Source organism: Anomaloglossus baeobatrachus, chromosome 1 (genome assembly GCF_048569485.1).
Source record: "Anomaloglossus baeobatrachus isolate aAnoBae1 chromosome 1, aAnoBae1.hap1, whole genome shotgun sequence".
In the NCBI taxonomy this organism is placed as follows: Eukaryota; Metazoa; Chordata; class Amphibia; order Anura; family Aromobatidae; genus Anomaloglossus; species Anomaloglossus baeobatrachus.
In genome coordinates, this window is record NC_134353.1 from 630,835,419 (window position 1) to 630,851,291 (window position 15,873).

General features: G+C 49.7%; 1 protein-coding gene across 2 annotated transcripts in view; it reads right to left on the reverse strand.

Moving 5' to 3' along the window:
* DCAF11 (DDB1 and CUL4 associated factor 11) overlaps positions 1–15,873 on the reverse strand; it is a 156,533-nt gene that overhangs the window by 10,668 nt on the left and 129,992 nt on the right. For both annotated transcript variants that reach the window (XM_075319090.1, XM_075319082.1), the window contains 5 exons: positions 14,823–14,880; positions 14,486–14,671; positions 13,998–14,151; positions 13,762–13,914; positions 13,545–13,651 (listed from right to left, as the gene is read on the reverse strand). In XM_075319090.1, the coding sequence (XP_075175205.1) occupies positions 13,545–13,651; positions 13,762–13,914; positions 13,998–14,151; positions 14,486–14,671; positions 14,823–14,880 (658 nt within the window). The remainder of the gene's footprint in view (positions 1–13,544; positions 13,652–13,761; positions 13,915–13,997; positions 14,152–14,485; positions 14,672–14,822; positions 14,881–15,873) is intronic.

A 15,873-nucleotide genomic window follows, 5' to 3' on the forward strand; every position in this document is an offset into this window, starting at 1 on the left:
GAAAACGAAACTAGGCCGCAGCCGAAGCCGGGGCCTAAATTTTACAATGCGGCCGGCGCTCAGGCACCCTCGGCGCGGTTCTCTGGTGAAAACCGGAGAACCGGCCGGAAATGTCACAAAGGTTACAAAACACACTCTCCCCAACATTAAAGTACAAGGGACCCCCCTGACAATAACGTCTCAATACTTAGCTTGTGAGACGCAGGGCCAGGTCCCTGAGGGATGAGTGCTCCGTCCGGCAGGGTCCTGAAAGGGCTGCGGATGGAGACCGGTCTCCTGCAAAGCAGTGAGAACCGTGCTGGCTCCCACTTCAAGCCAGAGCCCGAGGGATGGTGAAGGAGCGCGGCATGTAAGGCTCCAGCCTTGAAATCAACCTTAACAACACCGTCGACACAGTGGGGTGAGAAGGGACATGCCGGGAGTCCAGGCTTGGACCCGCTTTTCTTCAAACTCTTTAAAATGAAAATCAGATGAGAATGCATGAATGTGGATGTGTGCCTCCTGAACAAAAAGCATTGAACTGGCTATATTTGGTTATCCAGGGGGTGTATATGCTAGGAGGGAGGAGCTACACTTTTTAGTGTAGTACTTTGTGTGTCCTCCGGAGGCAGAAGCTATACACCCATGGTCTGGGTCTCCCATAAGGAACGAGAAAGACAGAAGGGTCGGCAACGAGAAAGGCCAAGGAGAATGGCCGGAAGAGCGACACCAGGACAGGAAAATTTTCCAAGTCTTGTGATAGATCTTGACGGAGGAAGACTTACGGGCCCGAGTCATAGTGGAGATGACTTCAGGAGGAATACCAGAAGCCGTCAAAATCCAGGACTCAAGAGCCACGCCGTCAATTTGAGTGCCGCAGAATTCGGGCGGAAAAACGGACCTTGCGAGAGCAGGTCTGGACGGTCCGGAAGATGCCACGGCATCTCCACGGACAGTTGGAGCAGGTCCGGATACCAAGCTCACCTGGGCCAGTCTGGTGCAATGAGGATGACTCGACGGCCCTCCATTCTGATCTTGCGCAGGACTCTGGGCAAGAGAGCTAGAGGGGGAAACACGTAGGACAGACGAAACTGGGACCAGTCTTGAACCAGAGCGTCCGCGGCGAAGGCCTGAGGATCGTGGGAGCGAGCCACGTAAACCGGAACCTTGTTGTTGTGACGGGATGCCATTAGGTCTGGAGTGCCCCACTTGCGGCAGATTGACTGAAACACTGCCGGGTGCAGGGACCACTCGCCACCGTCCACGGATTGACGGCTGAGATAATCTGCCTCCCAGTTTTCTACGCCAGGGATGTGGACTGCGGATATGGTGGACTTGGAGTCCTCCGCCCATTGAACAATGCGTTGGACCTCCAACATTGCCAGGCGGCTGCGTGTCCCGCCTTGGTGATTGATGTAGGCAACCGTTGTCGCGTTGTCTGACTGGACTCGAATGTGCCTGCCCGCCAACAGGTGGTGAAAGGCTAGGAGAGCTAGAAGCGCAGCTCTGGTTTCCAGCACATTGATTGAAAGGGCTGACTCGGACGGAGTCCAAGTGCCCTGTGCTCTGTGGTGGAGATGTACCGCTCCCCAGCCGGAAAGGCTAGCATCCGTGGTGAGAATCACCCAGGACGGAGTCAGGAAGGAGTGCCCCTGGGACAGGGAGAGGGGTCGAAGCCACCACTGAAGAGAGCTCCTGGTCCGTGGCGACAGAGCCACTAACCTCTGTAAGGAGGAAGGCCGCTTGTCCCAACAGCGGAGAATGTCCAGCTGCAGAGGACGCAGATGGAACTGGGCAAAGGGAACCGCCTGCATGGAGGCCACCATTTGACCCAGCACCTGCATCAGGCGCCTGAGGGAATAACGGCGGGGCCTCAGGAGAGAGCGCACCGCTAGCTGGAGAGACTGCTGTTTGATTAAGGGCAACTTCACAAGTGCTGGCAAAGTCTCGAACTGCATCCCTAGGTACGTGAGACTCTGGGTCGGAGTCAGAGTGGAATTGGGAAGATTGACAATCCACCCGAATTGGGCTAGGGTGGCGAGAGTGAGTGAAACACTCCGCTGACAGTCTGCGCTGGATGTACCCTTGACCAGAAGGTCGTCCAGATAAGGAAGCACTGCTAACCCCTGGAGGTGCAGGACCGCAATCACTGCCGCCATGACCTTGGTGAATACCCGAGGGGCCGTGGCTAACCCGAAGGGGAGAGCCACGAATTGGAAATGATCCTCTCCTATCGCAAAACGTAGCCAACGCTGATGTGACACTGCGATTGGCACATGTAGATAGGCATCTCTGATGTCGATGGACGCCAGGAACTCCCCTTGGGTCATAGAGGCAATGACTGATCGCAGAGACTCCATGCGAAAATGCCGCACCCGGACATGCTTGTTGAGAAGCTTGAGATGCAGGATGGGCCGGAAGGTACCGTCCTTTTTTTGAACTAGGAAGAGATTTGAGTAAAAACCTCTGAACCGTTCCTGAGTGGGAACTGGGACAATCACTCCGTTTGCCTGCAAGGACGCCACGGCCTGCGAGAAGGCGGCGGCCTTGGAGCAGGGGGGAGTTGAGAGAAAAAAATCTGTTTGGAGGGCTGGAAGAGAATTCTATCCTGTAGCCGTGAGATATGATGTCTCTCACCCACTGATCGGAGACTTGCTTTAACCAAGCGTCGCCAAAGTGGGAGAGCCTGCCACCGACTAAGGACGTGGCTGGAGCGGGCCGAGAGTCATGAGGAAGCTGCCTTAGTGGCAGAACCTCCTGCGGTCTTCTGCGGACGCGCTTTTGGGCGCCAGTTGGATTTCTGATCCTTGGCTGAGTTAGCGGACGAGGCGGAAGGCTTAGAGGATGACCAGTTGGAGGAACGAAAGGAACGAAACCTCGATTGATTCCTACCCTGGGCGGGTTTCCTGGTCTTGGTTTGTGGCATGGAAGTACTCTTCCCGCCAGTAGCTTCTTTAATGATTTCATCCAGCTGTTCACCAAACAGCCGTGAACCAGCAAAAGGGAGCCCAGCAAGAAACTTCTTGGAAGAAGCATCTGCCTTCCACTCTCGAAGCCACAAAATCCTGCGGATAACAAGAGAATTAGCTGAAGCCACCGCAGTGCGGTGAGCAGCCTCTAGCATGGCAGACATGGCATAAGATGAAAAGGCTGAAGCCTGAGCAGTTAAGGTAACCATCTCAGGCATAGATTCCTTGGTGAGGGAATGCATCTCCTCTAGAGAAGCAGAGATGGCTTTGAGAGCCCACACTGCTGCAGAAGACGGGGAAAACGCGGCCCCCGCAGCTTCATACACAGATTTGGCCAGAAGGTCAATCTGACGGTCAGTGGAATCCTTAAGTGAGGTGCCGTCAGCCACCGACACAACGGTCCGGGCTGATAGCCTAGACACCGGAGGGTCTACCTTTGGGGAGTGAGACCACTCCTTGACCACCTCAGGTGGAAATGGAAACCGGTCATCAGAACCACGCTTTGGAAAGCGTTTGTCAGGGCAGGCCCTGGGTTTGGTCACAGCGGTCTGAAAACTGGAGTGGTTAAAGAACACACTCTTCACTCTCTTAGGCGAGGTAAACTGATGTTTTTCTGTCAAAGAGAGTTGCTCCTCTGACACTGGCGGATTGAGATCCAGCACAGAATTAATAGAAGCAATCAAATCACTAAGATCTGAGTCACCCTCAGAGAAATCGATGGGATACATAGCCTCCGAGCCCCCAGTGAGGGCATCCTCCTCATCTTGAGAGTCAGCTCTTGACAGAGCCGTGGGATGGGGAGGGGGAGGAAACCCTGCGCCTTCTCTTAGAAGGACGGGGTCTGGGATCAGATGATGAATCCTCCGTGAGCTCTGATGGACGGAGGTCAGAGGATAGGAGTCCTCTGTCAAGAGTATTAGAGGCACCCTGTGAGGGGGGCTGATGCATATTCATCAAAGTCCTGGACAAAAGTCCCATGGACTCAGCAAATGACTGGGATATGGACCTAGAAAAAAGAGAATTTTGTTACTTACCGTAAATTCTTTTTCTTATAGTTCCGTCATGGGAGACCCAAACCATGGGTGTATAGCTTCTGCCTCCGGAGGACACACAAAGTACTACACTCAAACGTGTAGCTCCTCCCTCCTAGCATATACACCCCCTGCTAGCCAGTCCTAGCCAGTTTAGTGCAAAAGCTGAAGGAGGACATCCACCCACAAGTAGAGACAGAGTAAAACCCGGAACAACCGGAACCTCTGTCTGCAACAACAACAGCCGGTGAAGACACACGGAACAAGAAACCTGCCAACAGGCAATAGGGAGGGTGCTGGGTCTCCCATGACGGAACTATAAGAAAAAGAATTTACGGTAAGTAACAAAATTCTCTTTTTCTTTATCGTTCCTATGGGAGACCCAAACCATGGGACGTTCTAAAGCAGTCCATGGGTGGGAATAAACAGACAAACTGAGAAGTAGGCGAAACCTAACTTCACAAATGGGCGACAGCCGCCTGAAAAAAGCGTCTGCCCAAGCCCGCGTCTGCCGAAGCATGAGCCTGCATTGGGTAGTGCTTCGAAAAGGTATGCAGACTAATCCAAGTGGCAGTCTGACAGACCTGGTGAGCCGTAGCCTGGTGCTTGAAAGCCCAAGAGGCACCGACAGCTCTGGTCAAGTGTGCCCTGATCCCAGGCGGGGAAGGCACTTGAGTACACTGGTAGGCATCGGAAATGGCCGACCTAAGACGAACCAGGGTCGGCGTAGATGCCGAGAGACCGCTACGCTGACTAGTGGTCAGCACCAGAGAGAGGTGCACCGCCTAATAACAGCGGTGCGAGACACAAAGATCCGGAGCGCCCGCACCAGATCCAGGATATGCAACGCTTTTTCAAAGCGATGAACAGGAGCCGGACAAAAGGAAAGCAGGGAAAATGCCCCGGTTAAGGTGGAAGCAGCAACCACCTTAGGGAGAAAGTCCGGAGTCGGACGGAGACCACCTTGTCTTGATGAAAAAACAAAAAAAGGGGGCGACTCAGAAGAGAGTGCAGCCAAAACAGAGACTCTCTTGAGGGAAATTATGGCCACTAGAAAGACCACTTTCTGTGAAAAACGAAACAAAGAAACCTCCCTGAGAGGCTCAAAGGGGGGTTTCCGGAAACCGTGAGGACCGGATTAAGGTCCCAGGGCTCCATAGGCCGCCGGTAAGGCGGAATAATGTGAGATGCGCCCTTGAAGGAGCGCACCTGAGCCAGCCGGATGATACGCCGCTGGCACACACTGACAGAGCCAAGAGCTGTCCCTTAAAGAGGGATAGTCCTAAGCTGTAGACCGGACTGTAGAAGGGACAGGAGGGTCGGCAAGGCCAAAAGGCCAAGGACACTTCGGAGCTCGAGTCATAGTGGAGATAACTTCAGGAGGGATACCAGAAATCGTCAAGATCCAGGACTCAAGAGCCACGCCGTCAATCTGAGAATCCAGAATTCTGGCGGAAAAAAACGGACCCTTTGAGAGAAGGTCTGGACGGTCCGGAAGATGCCTTGGCAACACTACGGACAGATGGAGCAGGTCAGGGTACTAAGCTTGCCTGGGCCAGTCTGGAGTATGAGAATGACCCGACGGCCCTCCTTACTGATCTTGCGCAGGATTCTGGGCAAGAGCTAGAGGGTGAAACACGTAAGACAGACGAAGCTGGGACCAAACATGCACCAGTGCGTCTGCCGCAAAAACCTGAGGATCGTGGACCGCGGATGGACAGCTGAGATAATCTGCCTCGCAGTCTTCACGTCTGGGATGTGGGCTGCGGATATGGTGGACTAGGAGTCCTTCGTCCACTGAAGAATGCGTTGAGCCTCCAACATTACCAGGCGGCTGAGTGTGCCGCCCTGGAGGTTGATGTAGGTAAACGCTGTCACGTCGTCTGACTGGACTCGAATGTGCCCAGCCGCCAACAGATGGTGAAAGGCTAGGAGAGCTAGAAACACAGCTCTGATTTCCAGCACATTGATCCAGAGGGCTGATTCGGACAGAGTCCAAGCGCCCTGCGCTCCGTGGTGGAGAAACACTGCTCCCCAGTCGGATGGACTAGTATCCTGGTGAGGATCACCCGGGACGGGGCCAGGAAGGAGCGTCCCTGAGACAGAGTGGCCGAAGCCACCACTGAAACGAGCCCCTGGTCTGTGGCGAAGCCACCACCCCGTGGAAGGAGGAAGTTCGCTTGTTCCAACAGCGGAAAATATCCAGCCTCCGAGGAGGAGAAACTGGGCAAGGGAATCGCTTCCATTGACGCCACCATATGATCCAGTACCTGTATTCGGTGCCTGATGGAACGACGTCGACCGCCAGCAGAGGGACTACTGTTTGACTAAGGGCAGCTTCACAAGTGCCGACAGAGTCTCGAATTGCGTCCCTGGGTACGTGAACTTCTGGTTCGAAGTCAGAGTGGTCTTGGACAGAATGACAAGCCACCCGAATTGGTTAGCGTGGCGAGAGTGAGCGAGGCACTCTGCTAAGAGTCTGCACTGGATGAAGCCCCGACAAGAAGGCCGTTCAGGGCAAAAGATCACTGCAAACCTCTAGGGGTGCAGGACCCTAATCACAGCTGCCCCAACCTTGAGAGTACTCGAGGGGCCGTGGCTAACTCCAAGGGAAGAGCCACGAATTGGACCACTCCGATTGCAAAACGTAGCCAACGCTGGTGAGAAGCTGCGATTGGCACATGCAAATAGACATCTCTGATGTCGATGGATGCTAGGGAATGTCCTTGGGTTATCAATTGATCCGGTGAAAACACCTGGAACAAGACCGAGACTCCATGTGAAAACGCAGCACCTGAACATGCTTGAAAAGCTTGAGATCCAGGTCGGAAGTACCTGCCCTCTACGGGGACTAGGAATAGATTTAAGCAGAATCTCAGAACCGTTCCCAATTGGGAACCGGTACAATTACTTGGAACAGGGGGGAGTTGACAGAAAAAATCTGTTTGGCGGGTGGATAGAATTCTATCCTGTAGCCATGGAGAAGTAATCCCGCCCCCACTGATCGGAGACGTGTTAAAATCATACGTCGCCAAAGTGGAAGAGCCTGCCACCGACCAAGGACGTTGCTGGCGTGGCCAGATAGCCCGGAGGAAGCTGACTTAGTGGCAGCATCTCCTGCGGTTTCTGAAGACGCGGCTTCGAGCGCCATTTGGGTTTTACGATCCTTGGCCGAACTAGTGGACGAGGCCGAGGGCTTAGAAAACGCTCAGATGGAGGAACGCAAGAACGAAAACCTCCGCTGATTCCTGCCCTGGACATGTTTCCTGATTTGGGATTGTGGCATGGAAGAACTCTTCCCGCCAAAAGCTTCCTTAACAATTTCATTCAGTTGTTTTCGAAAGACTGGTCCCAACAAAAGGGAGCCCAGCAAGGAACTTCTATAGAAGCATCTGCCTTCCACTTCCGAAGCCACAGGAGCCTGCGGATAGCGAGGAAAGTAGCCGAGGCCACCGCGGTGCGGTGAGAGTCTCCAGCATGGCAGACATGGCATAGGATGAAAAGGCTGAATCTGGAAGTTCAGGCAGCAATTTCGGGCATAGAGTCCCTGTGAGGGAACGCATCTCCTCTAGAGAAGCAGAGGAGGCTACGAAAGCCCGCACTGCTATAAAGCTGAGGAGAACGAAGCTCCTGCCGCCCCTAAACAGATTTGGCCAGAAGGACAACCTGGTGGACAGCAAAACTATAAATGAGGAGCCATCAGCCACTGATATAACGGCCCGGACTGAGCCACCCTTGGTGAATGAGCCCACTCCTTAACCACCACTGGTGGAAAGGGAAACAGTCATCAGAACCACGCTTCATGGGAAGCGTCTGTCAGAGCAGACTCTGGGCTTGGTCACAGAGGCCTGAAAAACTGGAGTGGTTAAGGAACACACTCCTTGTTCTCATAGGCAAGGTAACTCCGGCGGATTAAGGTCCAGTACAAAAGTAATGTACAGTGGGATCCCTATAGAGGTGCCGTCAGCCACTGATACAACTATCCGGGCTGAAAGTCTAGACACTGGAGGGACCACCCTTGGCGAATTAGCTCACTCCTTGACCACCACTTGTGGGAGGGAGAAACAGTCATCAGAACTCCGCTTTGGGGTCTGACAGGACAGGCTGTGGGCCTGGACACAGTGGGCTGAAAACTAGAGTGGTAAGGAACACACTCCTTGTTCTGTTTAAGGTATACTGATGCCTTTCTGCCAGCGGGGAGTGCTCCCCTGATACAGGCGGATGGAGGTCCAGTACAAGTATAATGGACGCAATCCCATCATTAGCATCTGCGTCACCTTCGGACAGATCAATGGTACATAAAGTAGCGTCCGAGCCCCTGGTAGGGACATCCTCCTCGTCCAGTGAGTCAGCTCGTGAATCAGAGCTGCGGGACGGGGAAGGACAGGGGACCCTGCGTCTCCATTTTAGGAGGACGGGGTCTGAGACCAGAAGGAGAGTCCTCCGTGAGCTTTGCTGAGCGAGTAGCAGCAGAAACACCCTGAGAAGGGGGCTAATGCATGCTCCGCAGAGTCCGGGACGGTCATCCCCTGGAAAGAGCGGATTCTGCCCAAACCGGGGGTTCAGCCACCGAAGCCGGAGCAGCTGGAGGGACCACTGATGAGCCTCCAGGCTGACCCTGCGTCTCCTGTGTCTATGTGCTCGGTACAGGCCGTACGAGTCTTCATACTGCAAATTAAAAACAGCCCTGCAGCCTTGCTCTGATGTGACTGTGTAACTGCATGAGAGGACACACATAAGCTAGGGACCCCAACGTAGAGAAATACTTTGGCGTAGTGTTGGGGCTCTATTGCATTGATCAATTCAGTAGCTAAATTTCTCTTGATTCATATGTTCATGGCAGTAATGCAGATTCCATTTTTCACATTTTCACTTTACATATAGCTATTGGATTTTTCAAGTCAGTATTCACACAGCAGTTTCTGCTATTCCATGTATTCCCCTTACATAGTCACTGGTGTGCATACCTTATCTCCCCATAGTGATGTTTTTTTAGGTTTTTGCACCCAGTTCAGACTTAGAATGGTGTTCCAAACGTTATCCTTATTGTTAGTATTTTTTCGTTTGGGAACCCTCCCCAACCACACCTATTGCCAATCCATATCATACGCATATATAGCCTGGGTCTCAGCTTCCCATACACGGTAAGTTTTTTAACTGCATGAGAGGACACACATAAGCTAGGGACCCCAACGTAGAGAAATACTTTGGCGTAGTGTTGGGGCTCTATTGCATTGATCAATTCAGTAGCTAAATTTCTCTTGATTCATATGTTCATGGCAGTAATGCAGATTCCATTTTTCACATTTTCACTTTACATATAGCTATTGGATTTTTCAAGTCAGTATTCACACAGCAGTTTCTGCTATTCCATGTATTCCCCTTACATAGTCACTGGTGTGAATACCTTATCTCCCCATAGTGATGTTTTTTTAGGTTTTTGCACCCAGTTCAGACTTAGAATGGTGTTCCAAACGTTATCCTTATTGTTAGTATTTTTTCGTTTGGGAACCCTCCCCAACCACACCTATTGCCAATCCATATCATACGCATATATAGCCTGGGTCTCAGCTTCCCATACACGGTAAGTTTTTTAACTGCATGAGAGGACACACATAAGCTAGGGACCCCAACGTAGAGAAATACTTTGGCGTAGTGTTGGGGCTCTATTGCATTGATCAATTCAGTAGCTAAATTTCTCTTGATTCATATGTTCATGGCAGTAATGCAGATTCCATTTTTCACATTTTCACTTTACATATAGCTATTGGATTTTTCAAGTCAGTATTCACACAGCAGTTTCTGCTATTCCATGTATTCCCCTTACATAGTCACTGGTGTGCATACCTTATCTCCCCATAGTGATGTTTTTTTAGGTTTTTGCACCCAGTTCAGACTTAGAATGGTGTTCCAAACGTTATCCTTATTGTTAGTATTTTTTCGTTTGGGAACCCTCCCCAACCACACCTATTGCCAATCCATATCATACGCATATATAGCCTGGGTCTCAGCTTCCCATACACGGTAAGTTTTTTAACTGCATGAGAGGACACACATAAGCTAGGGACCCCAACGTAGAGAAATACTTTGGCGTAGTGTTGGGGCTCTATTGCATTGATCAATTCAGTAGCTAAATTTCTCTTGATTCATATGTTCATGGCAGTAATGCAGATTCCATTTTTCACATTTTCACTTTACATATAGCTATTGGATTTTTCAAGTCAGTATTCACACAGCAGTTTCTGCTATTCCATGTATTCCTCTTACATAGTCACTGGTGTGCATACCTTATCTCCCCATAGTGATGTTTTTTTAGGTTTTTGCACCCAGTTCAGACTTAGAATGGTGTTCCAAACGTTATCCTTATTGTTAGTATTTTTTCGTTTGGGAACCCTCCCCAACCACACCTATTGCCAATCCATATCATACGCATATATAGCCTGGGTCTCAGCTTCCCATACACGGTAAGTTTTTTAACTGCATGAGAGGACACACATAAGCTAGGGACCCCAACGTAGAGAAATACTTTGGCGTAGTGTTGGGGCTCTATTGCATTGATCAATTCAGTAGCTAAATTTCTCTTGATTCATATGTTCATGGCAGTAATGCAGATTCCATTTTTCACATTTTCACTTTACATATAGCTATTGGATTTTTCAAGTCAGTATTCACACAGCAGTTTCTGCTATTCCATGTATTCCCCTTACATAGTCACTGGTGTGCATACCTTATCTCCCCATAGTTTTGCTCTGATGTGAGACATGCTGCAGAGGTGGGGGCTCTGACCAGAGTGGCCCCCAGCAGAGTATATAACAGATAAAATAAGCAGCTGCACAAACCGGAGGTTGTGGCTGCTAGGCCGTTTAATAGACATTTTTGTGCCCCCAGTCCCTCAGCCCAGGCCCCCACCTGTCACAATGTGGAATCTCTGTGCCTATGCAGGCACAGAGAACGCTGAGAAAATGGCGACCGGAGCGAGGAGAGGGGGCGGGGCCTACTCTGAGAGCGGCAAATGAGGTAGACAGGGGAGGGAATCCTTCCTCAGTGAGGAGTGTCCCTTCCCTGTGCTGCACAGCCGCTGGGCGGAGCCATCCTGTCTCTCTGCGTGACTGACAAGCAGAGGCAGTGGAAACCGAAACTAGGCCTCAGGCGAAGCCGGGGCCTAGATTTAAACATGCGGCCGGCGTGCAGGCACCATCGGCGCGGTTCTCCAGTGAAAACTGGAGAACCGGCCGGAAATGTTAACACAAACATAAAACACACTCTCCCCACAAAATAAAGTATAAAGGACCCCTGGAAAGACCACTTTCTGTGGTAATAACGTCTCATGTACTTAGCTTGTGAGACGCAGGTGCCAGGTCCCTGGGGGATGAGCGCACCGTCCGACAGGATCCTGAACAGGGCTGTGGATGGAGACCGGTCTCCTGCAAAGCAGTGAGAACCGTGTTGGCTCCCACTTCAAACCAGAGCCTCTCAGAGGGTGTTGAAGGAGCGCGGCATGTGAAGGCTCCAGCCTTGGAAAATCAACCTTAACAGCACCGCCGACACAGTGGGGTGAGAAGGGACATGCCGGGAGTCCAGACTGGACCCGCTTTTCTTCCAAATCTTTGATCCAAAGAAAAAAATCAAAAATCAGAGAATGCATGTGCGTGTGACCTCCTGAAACACAAAGCATTGAACTGGCTAGGACTGGCTAGCAGGGGGTGTATATGCTAGGAGGGAGGAGCTACACGTTTGAGTGTAGTACTTTGTGTGTCCTCCGGAGGCAGAAGCTATACACCCATGGTTTGGGTCTCCCATAGGAACGATAAAGAAAGGACTCTACCCAGGCCGGGGGTTCAATCACAGGTGCAGCAGCAGCCTGAGAGACCACTGGGCCTTGCTCCTTGTGTGAGACATGCTGCTGGTATACAGAGGTCCACAACCGGAGACCGGCTGTGGCTTACCAGACCGCTGAGCGCGGTGTTGTGTGCCCTCCAGATCCCGAAGCCCGGTCCCCCAGTCGCAGCACCTCAGCAGAGATGCAGAATGCAGGATGTCCCAGAGCAGAGTGAACTCTGCCTGAGAAATGACTAGGGGGCGTTCCTATAAAAGAGCGGGAACTGGAGGGCTATAGAGACCTGCAGGGAAGGAGGGACGCCCCAGCAGTGGGGAGTGTCCCTCCCCTGTGTAGAACGGCCGCCGGGAGGAGCCGAACCTGTCCCTCTGCATGAGTGACATGCGAGGGCAGGAAAATGAAACTAGGCCTCCGGCGAAGTCAGGGCCTAAATTTAAGCGGCGAGGCCGACAAGCAGGCACCATCGGCGCGGTTCTCAGGCAAAAGCTAGAGAATCCGCCGGAAAAGTTAAAACAATCACATACAGCATACTCTCCCCTTACAATAAAGAACCGGGACCCCCAACATAAACGTCTCAGGTACTTAGCTGCTGAGACGCAGGGCCATGTCCCTGGGGATGAGTGCTCCGGTCCAACAGAATCCTCAAGGGGCTGTGGATGGAGACCGGACTCCTGCCAGGCATGGAGACCGTGCTGGCTCCCACTTCAAGCCAGAGCCCAGAAGGGATGGTGAAGGAGTGCGGCATGTAAGGCTGCAGCCTTGTAAATCAACCTTAACAACACCGCCGACACAGTGGGGTGAGAAGGGACATGCCGGGAGTCCAGACATGGACCCGCTTTTCTTCAAACTCTTTCCAAAAGTCAAACAAATCAGATGAGAATGCATGTGTGGATGTATGCCTCCTGACACAAAGCAATAAACTGGCTAGGACTGGCTACCAGGGGGTGTATAAGCTCAGAGGGAGGAGCTACACTTTTAAGTGTAGTACTTTGTGTGTCCTCCGGAGGCAGAAGCTAAACACCCATGGTATGGGTCTCCCAAAGGAACGATAAAGAAAAGATTATAAACATCCTTCCTTTCACCTTGCCGCTCATCTCTATGGACCCGCAGCTCTTCACATTCACTAGTATGGTCCTCTCCGTATCTTCTGATCCTTGCTGTAATCACTGAAATCCACGGACCTCTCACTCTGAGCCTGGAATTCCGACTCCGATGAGGTTTGGGATGCTTCTGCACATGCGCAAGCAAGGACACAGAGCACAGCATGACGTTATGCACGATTGCGTAAAACCTCACTCATCAGAGTCAAGAACCGTGCTCAGTGTGAGAGGTCTGGGGATTTCAGCACAAGAGTCAGGAATCAGAAGATGCAACAACGCCTAAATGGATGATGGTGAGGAACGGGAAGGCCGGACATGTGAGCATAAGATTTTTTTGATATTTTACTAGAACGTTTCTTATGCACTGGTGTCTGGATAGACACCAGATAATAAGGTTCATTACAGTCGCACAGAATAATTTCTCTGTAAATTGAATTTCCCCGGAAAATATGAGCGAAAAGACTATTTCAAATTCTGACAGATCTGCTCATCTATACTGCTCACCCATCATATATATATAATGATTTCCCAAAAATGGTTAAAAAGTAAAAATGTAGTCAGTGGGTAAGGCTTGTTGCTGTTAGGATTAGAATGATAATTCCAATACACCGCATGTATGATCACTCACAGAGCTGCTCACGAGCCTGTTGTCACATGGATGCCAGCTTACGTCCCGCACACAGGCTTTATGATTGGCCAGTTTCATCACTATCTTACCCGTTAACAAGTCGTAAACTGAAAAAAGAAAACGAGAAGATGACAAGTTAGAACATGCTAATTAACAATACATTCTCTAGTGTTCTGGAATAGCTTTACATTATCCTTTGCTTAATACATTCACTTACCCACAACTCGGCCAGTTGAGCACCCACTGTAGACATATTGCTGACCAGTGCTGTTTGCAGGTGAGAAGCGGCACCTGATCAAAGTGTGCAGGACACCATGGCCACGGTAAGTCATCAGAGATGTGTCCCCAGGAAGGCGCTTTTTCCTGAGAGCTTGAAAATATGCAAAGCAATAAATGTAATAGAAAGGCAAAATAATATAAACACTTTGGGGTTAACTGAAGAGGGTTAATCACCTTTCTTGGGCACTTGTTGCCACCTGTAATCCCAGTTCTGTTGGGTGATTGCTCTACGCGAGGCCTCAAGCCCCTCTGGACCTGAAAATCGACGAATGTCCCATAGCTTAATGCTTTGATCTTTTGAGTTAGAAAGCAGATATCTTGCATCACCCTGGGATTAGAAAAAAAAAATATTGTTATGGATGCAGAAAAAAAATTAAATTGAACAAACAGTTGCCAAACCTGAAAAAGAGAAGTGAAGAGAAGATGGAGACATTAAAAGACAAGTAACGTTGGCACAAGTTCTTTCAAAATATGCAACTGGAAAAGACACAGAGATGACAATTTGGCAAAAAATGAGTGAGAAACCAGAGATCAAAAGATGTAATACTCAAGTTAAAAGATAATATAAAAAAACCCTAAGTAATACAGATCACAGTGTGAAGCAAAATGAGAAAAAAAATATATCAAAGCAACATATGATATCCTAACTCCATTGTTTTCACCTTGCTGTCAATGAATGTGATACCATCCTGGTGTCCAGCTAAGAGGCCCACTGGTTTGGCATCATCCTCGCGCATTGTTCGACGATCCCAAACTTTACAAAGAGCATCATCGCCTCCAGAATACAAGATGTGACAGCTATCATCAGCAAATGAGACAGCATTGACATCATCCTCATGAGCACCAATCTAGGAGGAAGCAGAAAAAAAATTGCAGCCGAAAAATTTAAACTTGGAAAAAGTATTAGAACGAAAACCGAGCACCGGGATGAAAAGAGGGGACAGGGAAAACGTGATGAAAAGGTTCAGAAATAAGATTTGAGTAACGATGGTGTTGTACCTTCAGTATTCGACAGTTTTGTTCTAAGTCGTACACATACACACATCCGTCATTGGCTCTGTGAAAACAAAGTACATGATCTATATAAGTTCTACATCCAGCTTTCCAGGATATGTCCTCAGGTGTCCGTATCCTTTGAACTACTATTAAATTAATTTCAAGACTGTAAAGGTATAAAAGGTATATAAAGGTGATTCCCAACTCTGTGGTCTGAAACTATGTCAAGAACTAGGGTCATTTGCCAGTTATATCTGAGGAATAACCAACTTGGCTGATATTACATGCTTTACAAGTTGTCTTAAGGTGATGGGAAATGTAGTTCTACTAGCAACTAGCTAACTAGGCAACTTTAACATTTAGGACTAAAGGAAAAATGTAATATGGCCTATGTGCTGTAAAGGCATTTATCCGTGCCCTGCTAGACCCAAAATGACATGTGGTCATGTAATGTGCCTGATTCATATGCCTTCATTCATTGTGATGAGCAACCTTTCCCTTAGAAGAAGCTAGGCGAAACGCAAGTTGGTAAACCCTTTCTGGACTACTAGGGTGGGGAGAGATCAAATGAGGGAGAGAAAAGAGTTCTATTTTGCATACAATTCTTTATAAATACAAATAGCAGAGGTCAGCCATACCGTGCACCTGAATTTTGCATTTGGAATATTGCTTGTATATTAGGCACACACCTACATATACATTAACAACAGTGTGGCGCTTTTATTCTATAGTTACAAGCACAAACATAATGAATAAAAGCATACTAATTGGGTGTGCGCACTGCATATCACATGACCACGTGTCCGTTTGCGTCAAACTGTGACGCTCATCGTAACGTACAACAGCGCTCATGGCATTTCCATTAGTCTGGTAGGATGCTGCATGATTGGGAGCCATAGAGATCAAATAAACATGGCTGTAACAATATTTCAGCTTTACTTCTACTAGTGACAAGGGAGTGGGTAATAGATTAATATAGATCAGTGACACATGAGAAGGAAGAAGGGAATTTTGTTTACTTACCGTAAATTCCTTTTCTTCTAGCTCCTATTGG